The sequence below is a fragment of the Ammodytes marinus genome (genome assembly GCF_949987685.1).
Source record: "Ammodytes marinus genome assembly, chromosome: 1".
Taxonomy (NCBI): domain Eukaryota; kingdom Metazoa; phylum Chordata; class Actinopteri; order Uranoscopiformes; family Ammodytidae; genus Ammodytes; species Ammodytes marinus.
The window spans coordinates 22,219,883-22,232,496 of record NC_137230.1 but is presented as its reverse complement, the minus strand read 5'-3'; the positions used below and the strand labels follow the sequence as shown (position 1 = coordinate 22,232,496).

Sequence of the window (12,614 nt, the reverse complement as noted above, 5' to 3'; positions counted from 1 at the left end):
CTGTTTGAGAGCAGCTATTTCAAACGGAAAGGCACAGTTTGTCACTTAAAAACCTCGGGTTTAATGGATTTCACGACTCATTCGGTTATTTGAATTAGAGTCTTTACAGAAGCGAGTTGGAGCCACTCACCAGGGGCCGTGCACAGTGTGAAACACTTGCACTCTTGCTGAACGAGTCAGAGAAAATCTGTTTTTTGAAAGAGAACATTCTATAATGTTGTGAGTGCTTGTGAAAAAGAGCGTATGCAATACTTCACATCAAATCATCACATCACTGGAGTAAAGACCTGTGGCAGGGACAAAATAGGATTATTCATTTTGATGGTTGGAAACTCAAATATGACTAATGAGATACATTTCATTGGATTGCCGAATTGCCAAACTATGCATTTGTGGTATATTCATTGGGGCCGCAAATTACAATAACTTTTATTTTCTCTACTGATTAATTAACCATTAGGTCTGTAAAATGTCAGAGTTGAGGAAAAATAAAATAAATTACAGTGTACAGGATTTTAAGTGGATAAGTCTTTCAGATGTCTTTTTTTTGTCAGACCAATACTGAAATCCACCGCACCAACAGTTCAGCTCCCAACCCCCGAAGATGTTTATTTTGAAATTATCTAAAAAGAGCGAAAAAGCAGCACATCTGAGATGCTGGAAGCAGAGAATGATTTGAGTTGTACAGGAGTTGTCTGCTTGAATAACACACACTGCTGAATGATCGAACACAGCAAAAACACGGATTCTAGAATTCATGGTTGTATTTGTAGTAGTAACACCACACAAATGTCGCATTGTGTCACAAAGCATATACATCCTTGTTGCTTAAATTGAATTGAAAGTGCCTTGTATATTGTGCTGTGCTTACACCTAAGAAAATAAACATTGGCATGCACTCTGAGTAAAGTGATGCAAGTGGCTCTTTGTTGCTGAAAGCAGCAAGAATTGAGGTTGATTCTCAGGTCAAGGTGATTTGTCATGTCAAGCAACTTTTCACCTCGTGTGCTAGGGTTGTTCACCGACCTGACAGCCTTCAGCAATCCCACACTGTTTCCTGGCGCCACTTCATTATTGATGAGGAAACAAGGAATATGGGATTTGATCCAGAGTGAGGCTGCCTTTTAGGCCTAGCACAGATGTATAGATGTGAGTTCATGTTAACCCTTCATCTGTAATGATTATGCTACTGACAGGTGGAAAGCAAGCTCAGTGGCAAGAGAAAGACAAAGACAAAACATTTAAGATTACTGACTTTTCAGTAAATTAATAAAGTGCAGATTCCCACAAACCCCAATGATTATTTAAGCCCACAGGGTACAGTAGGAATTTGTAGAATCAATTTGATGGTTCAGTTTCAGACAAAATAGTAATACAGGTTGGCAGCGGTAGTTTCTGGTCTAATGAAGAGAGGTTAATAAAGTGGATTATGTATGTGTATGCATCTTTTAGATAAGGTGACTTTTTAAAACGTATTCCATTTCAAATCATGTTTGGTTCAAAATATCCTAACATGTATAATAAACTGTAACATCTGCAGCGTTAGTTAAACAATATAAGTGCCATTTTTTAAAATTAAACAAACTCTAAATGAAAGTTTTAAAAGTCAAAAGTTTTAAACTCACCAACACTCAGTTTTTATTTTTTTGTATTTCTTTGGCATTTTTCAAGCTTTTTTAATGATAGTTTGTGGAGACAGAGAAATGGTGCGGAGAGGGTAATGACATGCAGAGAACGACCACGGGTCGGACTCGAACCGGCTCACTGCGAAGAGGACTGAGCCTTGGGGGACGCTCTAACCACTACACCACAAGCGCCCCCCAACACTCAATTGTTTTTAAATACACAATACATGTAAAATTTAACTCTGTAGTGTTGTAAATGTTGACTGTAGAGCTGCAATGAGAAAATTGGATATGCAACTTTTTTAATAATCAATGTTTTCAGTTATGTATCAAGCTAAAATGTAAAACATTTTCTCTGACATGAAAATGGAATCTTTGGGGAGATTAGACTATTCATGTGAACGATAATATGACTATGATGTTATTTCTCAATAATTTTCAGGACGTTTTTTTTAAACTGTTGTTTGAAAAACAGTTTTATAAAATGTGTGTCTAATTGTTGCAAGTGAGAAAAGTGGTTTTGGAGTGGTCAGCAAAAAAATATATTTTGTATTTTTAAAGACAGATCTAGATTCTGTAAAATATGTATCTTTATAGTATTTTTGTTTAATGTTGTTTGGTTTGAAAAAAGTGCTAGTATTTTCTGCCATTATTGCTTATTTATTCCATGTTAACAAGTGTCATAGCACAATTCAAATTGTGTAATTTAAAGTTTTATCTGTTAACCAACTAAAACAAATGGATGACATGTTGATGGTGATGGATATTAAAGGGGAAAAACAATAAAAAACTAAAATCTTTAACTAAGCTTTTTTAAGCATATGCCTAATCCCTTATGTCCATTGCTTTGTGTTTGCCGGGATACCCCCTCAGTATTAAACTTTTACATTATAAGCCTTTTAAATGATTAAGTTTGAAAGAAAATGCTGTGACTCCGGCTACTAGTTTTGACAACTACTTCATAAAGCTGAGCTATGCAAACCACCACAGCAAACAGCATTGGTTATATCATTTTTACAGTTAAAATGTCAAAGAAAAGACTGTTGCATAACTTTCTGTGTTAAACATGGAATTAGAAAGTATATCCATAAGCCTTTAAGAACACATTTCTAATCTCCAGTGTTCGAAAACGCTCCAAACACATATTTTTTTTCAGAATCTATTCAGCATATATCTCAAAGCAAACAATAAACAACAAAAACAGCAAATAAAAACTTTAATTATTAAAATAACATAGTAATAAATAATATAACTAATATATCAGCACAGACATTGTATTATTTTCCTGACACATGATGTCAAACAAACTAAGTAAATTGCAAACACTGAAAACAACACCACATCACCAATTTCAGAGGAAAACCTTTAATCTTCCCTGATGGATTTGCTGTCTGGGAGTGATTCTTCTGAAATGTGGACCATACAGTGCACATACTGTGCACAGAACTATGAAAAAGTGTTGCGTAAATGGACTCACACCCAAGTGTATACAAACAATATATTCTTACAGAACCAAAAAGCTTGTTGTTGATTTCCGAGCATTCAATTAAAAATGACTGCCCAATCTATTTCTAAAAGGAACATGATTTAAAGTTCAGGAGGGGATTTCAAAGATGTATACTGTATAACAGTATGAATAGTGAAGGTAAATCATAAAGGAGTAAGTGCGCTTGAGCATTGGTGCACTGTGCATGCTTTGAGTTCCCCATGTACAGCAGATAATAGTGTGTCGATATAAATGATTCAATATTTTCTTTACACTTTGCTTCACATCAATTAGAATAATTACAGAATAAGGACTAGAATAATTTATGGCCTGCTGTTAGAGAAGATATTTTTTACTGCAGGCAGACCAAATCCTACAGGATATATTTGCAATGCTCATTACTTTATTTCCCAGCAAAATACAACTCTGCTCAACTGCAGAGGATCACTTAAAGGAGAATTAAGTGATATGGTCCTTTAAGCTAACTTCCTGTCAGTAACTGCAGTTTGCAGTCTCCTCCCTCATCTCTACGTCACCACCACATGAACTTACAGCCGTCTTCATCAGATAGTGCCGTGATGGACATCAGTGAGTCATTGTTCCCAGGCACAGAGACCCGCCTCTTTATAGCGCTCTGTCTTCTGATTGGATAAAAATCTGGCAACTACTGCAAGGCTGAATGACTAGGAGACCTGTGATATGAACTGCGCATGCTGTTTGACTGATTGCTGTATGAATATAGAGTGATTTAACACATATATTAACAGGAACATATCACTTACTTCTTCTTTAACAGCCAAGCAACAAAATGACAGTAAGAGCAGCGATGAGACGAAAAAAAAATGAAGCTCACCTTGGCGACCCTGTTGGCGACCTCCCGACCCACCATTAGCCCCTGGACAAACGTCCGCGCGGCGATGAAAGCCCTGGTGACCTGGGCCTTCAGTTTCCTGGGCACGTCTCCAAAGGGCTTGAGTTGTTCTGTGTATTTACTGACACACTCCAGGTAGTCGTCAGTGAAGTGGTACTGGGAGTTGAGCAACTGGAACATGCGCTCCAGCAGCCGCGACCAGAAGTCATTCAGCATCTCCTCCAGGTTGACGTTGCCACCCGTGTAGTAGCGCTTGAGCTCCGTGAACAGGTCCTGGAACACCTCCGAGTTCTGCATATACAGCTTCCCGTAGGTCCGCGTGAACATGCTGTTGAGAGACTTCTCAGAATTGTCCAGCAGCTCCAAGAAAAACTCTAGATGAGAACAGGTGGTTTGGGGGAGAGAAAGGGAGAGGAAAGAACAGCTGGGTCATTACTATGCATATATTAACATTATCTAATGTCTAATAATGGCATAAGAGAAAGGTATATAATCTAGACGGAGTCCTGTTGTTGTACTTTAATGTTTCATTTTATGGCTCCATCTGCATATATAAGGGCAATGTAAAGAAGCCAACATTAGGTACTTGATTGTGAAGAAAGTCAGTCCAAAGCATTAATAATTTAAAAGCAGAAATAATGGGCCACAAGGACTATGAATGATTAATGTAAAGGTTCTGATTGCATACTGTAACAAAATATTCATAAGTTTTAGACACAGACACTAGCACACATTATCATCCTGAGCACCCACTATTATTCCCAGACACACTAGCTTCTCTCTGAAACAATTTATTTGTCCACCACGGCAGCTGGCCGGTGAGCCAACCAGTGAATAAAGTGTATTACATTATGTTATATATATATATTATATACTATAAGGAGCTTGGGAAATGTAAAATACAACATGTCATTGTGAGAAAGCACATATATTTTAATTTGTTAATATGTTCGCCATTGGTCAGTGCCCACACATTACACTGTGTGACACTGTCATTCCTAAATAAAACTGTCTTGAATGAAAATATGTTAATGTATTTAACTTTCCTTAAAGATTACCCAATTTTTTATTTATTCTCCCCACTTTTCAAGAATCAACTTTGACGATTATGCAGTTACAGTGATGATTTTTTTTTCTTTTATAGATCTTTGCGGAAAAAGTGTTAAAGCTTCAAGGCTCTGTTGGGGCTTTGTCCAATAACACTGACTGACATTGTTTTAAATGACATTGGCAGGAGACACACTGTCAACTTCTGTGGTGCTTTACTGACTTCTGCACCTCCGACTGTATAAGTAATAAAGGTTGTCCAATGGTTGACCACATAGGCTTGGTTATGTTCCAATAGCAATTTAAAATATATATTTTTTTGCAATTGCGATTTGGAAGCTAGCAAGCTAAGCTAAAACATTCCTTCTACAAATGTGGAATTAGCCAAGATTTCTAACATCATACCTAGAAGTACGGAAAGCATGTCTACCGTATATTAAATAGACATAGCATAGCATATTGAATGGTTTCTGTCAGACACAATTTCTAAGGACTGAACATTTTTTCTCAAAACATTTGATAAAGGATCATTCAATTCATAACTATGTTGAACATGACAAATATGTGATATTCCAATATCCACCCCATCGAGAAAAACAGATTAATAATAATATAATAATATGCTGTTGCCATAACTTTGTAATTTGTTCATCATATCCACACTGATTCTTTGCTTAACACGTCGTGGATATTTTTTTTGTATGTTAATTAATGGGTACTTCCAAAGACAATTTATAGCCACATTACTGCCAATAATTAGACAAGTGTGGTACAGTACTGACTGATTTGCGGGATACACTTCACCTCGAAGTATATCGAAAAGTTATTAGGAAAATTGTGGATTTAGCTCAAGTGGACTGTGTCTTGGTATTTCTACGACATGAGATGCACATGCTGCCTTTTCCTCACATGTTATGAGTGTGTCCCCTTATAAAAAGGATGTATGGTGACTGAAAAAAAACCTACAGCAATGTAAAGGCCTCTGACCTCAGCACTTTGTACATAACACCGTGATATGAATCACAACACAAACTAACGTAGGTAGTATCTTTGTGAGTGTTTAACACACAGATGGGACACACAAATTAATAAAGAATATTGTCCCACAGGCTGATTAATAGCCATTGTGGCAGAATTTAAGTGCCTGCCCACACATATATTATAATAGTTTGAACCAATAATGTACACTCCCTAGGGAACACTAATGAAGAGAATGGTATCACAGCATACAATTAAAATCATTTTTGGTCACTGATTTTATCAAACAATTAGGGTAGTCAAAAGATACACCAAAGGACATACTGATTTGTCGCCAAAAATTAATTTTAACTTTGGTTCAACAATATAAATTATAAACATTATTAGACATCAAAGGGCACAACTACAACAGAAGGCAATTTGAAATGTATTGTGTGCAGAAATTATATCATTGTTTCTTTGTCATCTGCCTTAGTGGCTTTCTTCCATGTGAGTACCTGATCTCTCGAGCATTAACTGAGTTAACAAAGACAAAAATAGAGAGAGAGAAAAAAACGCATTAGCTGGGGAGTCTCACTGAAGTCTCACTAATAGGATCCCATGTTCCTGAGAGCACAGGCGTAAACGTTGGGAAGATCATAGCGTATCTCTTCCTGCACAAATGTCAAATATTCCTCCTCCCTTCTTTGTAAACAAATGCGCAGCAGACATTTCACGTGTCATGCTTGTTTATAAACCATACATAAGGCTCCTTTCCTGGTTGGGTATTCTGGATGGCTGACATTTCTTTGCATTTGTATTGATTGCAATCACACCCCTGCTTGGTGTTCATATCTAGTTCTAATAATACATTCCCCAATAATGTGACTCAACAATAGGGTACCATGAATCAGTTCTCATGCAGTCTATTTTATTGATGGTGAAGGAGGGCTGTGCTGTGCAAAATCAAGTAAAAAAAAAAATCCTTTGAGATATTGAAAACAGAAAGCTTAAGGTTTTAAGACAGACATACTGTACATAATAAAATGTGAATCAGATACAGTGAAAAATAGCAGTGAATCTAATTGCATGATGAAAATGACAAAATAAAGTTGGTACACTACATTTGTATTATTTTTGGCATTTGTATTGCTTAATTGATAGTGCAGAGAGACAGAGATGATATTGGGTAAATCAAATAACATGCAGAGAATGACCACGGCCACATTCAAATTCCAATAATTGTTTGTTTATTATTAACAAAGTTAAAGCAATTATTAAATGATTAGAAAATCACAAACTACAAACTTAATAATTACCATATAATACTGGTTCTTAAAAAAACACAAATATGTTTCGACTGTATGCATTATTAAATATATAATCAAACCATATTGTATGCACTGTGTAAGCCCAACCGCTTGGTTAAGGAGTCAAACCTGATTAAGTTTGACATAACTGACACTAAAATATTTAACCCTGCATGATAGTCCACTGTTCTGCAAAGTGCCTGTAACCACCAGTGTGAAAAACGTACTGTAATATATTATCTTTAGCCAAAAGCATATCTGCATATATATATTGACTCTGCATGTTACATTTACTGGATAAGATTGGTAGGGGTTAAAGTTCAAATTAAACTGCTTTTAGCAAGCTTTACCTTCCTCCCCTTTTCTTGTACAACTTCTTAAACCAAATCTCTTTTCATTCTATTACAATGACACACCACGTCAAACTAGTAGGAGGCCACTTTCTTTGCAACTGAGTGACCTGCTATTACACCTACGTTTGTTTAAATACTAAGAGCCCGCAGGGCCCTTTTCATTCCACTTTTCTAATTAGACCCAAATCAAGGACACGCAAGCCCCTGTGTATTGTGCATGCAATCATTTATCTGTGTTACCATTTAAACCGCTGTTACGATGAGTAACAGACATTAAACAAAGCAACACAATATCATCATTCAGAGAATTAACCTTTTATTCATGTCATCATCACATGATAAACTTTCAAATCTATACATTTCTAATGCCATAAAGAATAGTGCAATAATAGTCCTCAGTAAATTATTGAAAATAAACAATAACATTTGTATATAATATATTAATGCTCCTGCAATCTGAGCCTTCTACTTAGTCCTATTCGTATAAAATATTCTCGCTGTATTTGTCTGTGGACCAAAAAAAATTGAGACATCATTTCATGCCTGCAAAGTCATTAACAATTGTTTCCATGAAAGAAAGACATCTGCCATTGCATAACAACATTCAGGGTTTATATGATTATAGGAGAGTGACCTAAACCAGCTCTGGTTATTGACTTTCAAATCCAAATGGCTTTTAATTACTTTTTGGACTCTTTTGGTCAAAATCACAGATATATATATGGTGCGCTAGAATTTTGCATCCATACAGCATCTTGATGAATATTTGAAACAGTGTATGATTTTACACTTTTCATTTGAGAAAAAATGTCATATTCTTAGCTATATTAGTGAGAGTGCTGGGCTCTAATGATGCAATGTTGTTTGTTTGATCCTGTTTCGATGAGGAGCAGCAACTCCTCTAGAGGCCACTTGAAGCATGTTTAGGCTGTGTGATTTATTTAGTGTTATAAAAAATCTGTGTGGTGTGAAAAACTGTTATTTTTTGATAAATTTTGGATCTCGAGAGGGACAACATAATTTGATTTTACAAACGAGTCTACTTTTACAAAGTTGTTTATGACATATCTTCAGATAACTATAATTGTGAGTACAAACGGTTTGAAAGTGACACAAGTTTAAACTTATGCAAACTGAACCCAAGTGCACTCAAACTAATGAGCAAGTGTACCGAAATAGTCCCAACCCTTCTCTTGCATAACAGTTGGCTGTTTATGTGATATCAATGTCTCTTACCTGAAAAACAGGCTGTACTGGGAGTTTCTGGTCGCAGTTACAACTTGCCAACTCATGAAGAGTGAATTGCTCTCTGCTGGCCAAAATTTGGCCACGGAATTAACATTGAGAGTTATTGACCTTGGACAACATTCAGTAATCCAACCTTTATGGTCTTAATACTTGGAAACATGTTGATGGATGGGCGTATGTATTCTGACAGAAGAAATGTAGGAATCATCCCAATCTCTCAAGTAATTGTTCTATCAAAGTTTTTACGGATCAAAATAGTTTGGTAGATGTTGCAATACATTAGAAAAAACAGGCCAACAAAATTTCTATTTCAGAGCTAAACCTACTCTGTTAAAGAGAAAAGCACATTTACCAAAAGTTTCTGCTTATTAAACTACCTTTAAGGTTTATCAAAATACTATACATAGGAGAACAAACAATGGCCACTATGTGGTCGGTGTGAAGGGGTCAGGCAAAAGACAAAACCCAACATTCTCTATTTCTGCAAATTCATAGCGTAAGAAAATAATTCAATACCTTCTTATTGAATATATGAATAAAAGAAAAGGCATTGGAATCGACGAGTGTAAAACTGTCTAACCATGTTGTATTTGTTGTCTGCTGTATTGTGGAATAAATGACATGTTTAGTCTTTAAATAGATTTGTACTGCTGGGGTTATAAAAGAGCAACGTTGTTACAATGAAATCATTGATTTGATGGCTATTTAATTTTGTTCATTCTCCTGTAAAATCGAATTATGAACACCCCTATAGTTTCACAAAAGACAAACTACTTCTGTGAATGTTCTGCATTTCCTTTTGACTGTGTTCAAACCTTGTCTTCTCTAGAGATTCTTCAAATGAATTGAATATTTACCCTTTTTGTTGTATAGTCATGTGTATGTAGTATGTTTATTATTTACCTTATCTTTAAGTTCACAAAAAAGGTTGATTAAATATAACGTGCGGTTCAAATCACATATTATTATTATTATTATTATTATTATTATTATTACTATTATTATTATTATTATTATTCACACAAAACACAATGCACAAAAAGCCTAATAATCATTATGAAAGCTGTAATAAAGTGAACCATTTTACCACATAATTCAGTTTGGACATTGTAATTTTCCCATTCCATACAGAATATACAACATATTAGTACCCTTGAAGTAATTCCGAGCGTGAAGAATCAATTTACTATGAGAGCAGTGCAAAGGGCTCCTTTGACATCTGGCCTAATTACTGTAAATAATTAATATGATTAATAAAGGTGACCCTTCTCTTGCTGGGATAATAACACTTTATCCACAGGAATTTTTTTTACTCCACGTGATGTGAGAACATGGTAGGAATCTCTAATTGTTGGTGGTTAATTGTGAAAAAATTTCAATAAATAGTCGAGCAGTCTCGAATGACCAGAGAGTGTCTAATGTACAAGGCTTTGCACTGGACTCAGCACTGTCTGTCAAATGGCCAGATGATGTTCAATGTTGTTTCCCTTTATGCAAAATAAATAACAGTTATTGCACAAATATACATTATATTTAAACAGTAACTGCCACTGTTTCTTTCGGGAAATAAGTGGGGCAAGTTCAGTGCACATGAACAATGAAAACCAAGATGTATGTGACAATAATATGTGACATGGAAACTTGTGAATTTTAGCCATGGCTACAATGCCAACCTGATGGTCCGCCACTTTGGTCCGGACTGTTCAGATATCTAAACAGCAGTTGGATGGACAACCGCAGGATTTCTCAATCTCAAAGCACTTTGCATTGATTTGCAACATTCACCCATTCTCACACACTCTCACACACTCTCACACACTCTCACACACATAGACACACACAAACACCCAAACGCACACACACACACACACACAAAAACAAAAACAAACCGATGGCAGCAGCCACCACGCAGGGTGAAAGCTAACAATAGGGAGCAGTGTTGGCACTTCAGAAGCTATTCGTCCATCAGGCAAGCAGTTCTGAAGCGTACTGGCAGCAGCTTAAGTCTTGTTTAAACCAAATGATTGTAACACTGATCTCACTTAATGTGGACGAATACATACATTACTCTTTATTCACTTATTCTTTCCTTCTTTATTCAACACTCATCACATACTGTATGTCAGCAGCGTTGTTACTGAAAATGGACTGGTCACCTTTGAGGCTAACCAGAAAATGTTGCTGGACAAGCACCTATCCACACCTCTGACCTTGTCAGCTTCTATGATCCAGATCCTCTTACAGACCTAGTTAGAGTTCCATGCTCCAGGTTGAAGACAGCGGCGTCACATTTCAGCCACTGTTATCCTCGATGCGTTATTGTACTGTAGCCGAACATGAAGAGATTAAAGTTATTTTAATGTTGGGTAAATGTGAAGACATCTCTTAAATTGCAAAAGCTATGGTTAACCTGTATGTGTAGGTGGACAGAGCACTATTGAAGCAATGGAAACTTTGCGTCATTGAGATAGAACATGTTATGTGACAGCAAGGCCTGTTGAGGACACTGCTGATGGAAACAATGTTTGAGATTGCCGACAATTTCACACACACAAAGCACAATATGTAGCAAGTGCGAAACATAACACTTTTATAAATAGCCTCAGAGGCTCAGATTGTAATGTGTTTCGCCATCCTGTCATTGCCTGTATCTCATTTGATCTGTCATACCCAGTTAGTCATGTTTTGCTGGTTTCCATGTGTGATGAATTGTTACAATGTGAGGTTGAAGATATAAAACGTTTTTGCTATAAAACAGAAAAAGTCAATTTAATGTTTGATTTCACTGTGCATCGAATATAGTCTCCATATACAAAATATCTAAAGCCAGCTGCACCAGGCTTTATATCTATATCTGCACCTTTTATTATGTACATATATTGCATCAACGACCCCCAGTACATGCTAATAGTATGTCCACTGTGTATTTACGGTGAGCTATCAAGCAGAGCCCAGTCAATTCCAGTAAGTCAATTCCATCTCATTGTTATTCTCAATTTAAAGCCAGCCCTTATATCCCAACATATACTTGAAATGACTGCACCTTTTGCTTTGTTTAGTTCTCTCCAATATTCATTACCTGGACAAGAATGTGTGTGTGTGTGTGTGTGTGTGTGTGTGTGTGTGTGTGTGTGTGTGTGTGTGTGTGTGTGTGTGTGTGTGTGTGTGTGTGTGTGTGTGTGTGCGTGTGTGTGTGTGTGTGTGTGAGAGAGAGAGAGAGAGAGAGAAATAGTGAGAGTGTGTGTCTTCAACCAATTATGATAATACTGTTTTGTATCCTGTGTGTTAACCTTAACAGACTGCAAGTGTGGGCAAACATTACTTAAAAATGTATGTGTTCCTCTATTCCTTCCTCTATTTAAAAAAAACAAATCTTATTTGAGTTCTAGGGCAAACTAAACAATGGTCAACATTAGCAATGCTGTATATGTAACAGTAAGGCTCTAGTTTATGGATTTTCATGTATGCATTTACCATTCAGGTCGATTTTTTTTCTTTTCTTTTTTTGATACAGTAATGGTATCCTGTTTACAAACCATACTAATTTATCTGGACTATTTCTGCCTCCCAGATAGTTGCTCATTTTGTTTGATTCAGCATGCGCAGGAAATAAAGGAATGTGAGAATGCATGGTTACTGGAATACAGGTATGGGCTTTCTTGGCACTGGCTGTCTGATTTAAATACTGTATTTAGCCAATCTCACATCTATGAAGAA

General features: G+C 36.3%; 1 protein-coding gene across 1 annotated transcript in view; it reads right to left on the bottom strand.

The window, feature by feature from the left end:
- LOC307255586 (glypican-6-like) overlaps positions 1-12,614 on the bottom strand; it is a gene marked incomplete at both ends in the record, with an annotated part of 122,993 nt that overhangs the window by 55,414 nt on the left and 54,965 nt on the right. The window contains one exon of the mRNA XM_080034283.1: positions 3,965-4,356. Coding sequence (XP_079890409.1) covers positions 3,965-4,356 — 392 coding nt within the window. The remainder of the gene's footprint in view (positions 1-3,964; positions 4,357-12,614) is intronic.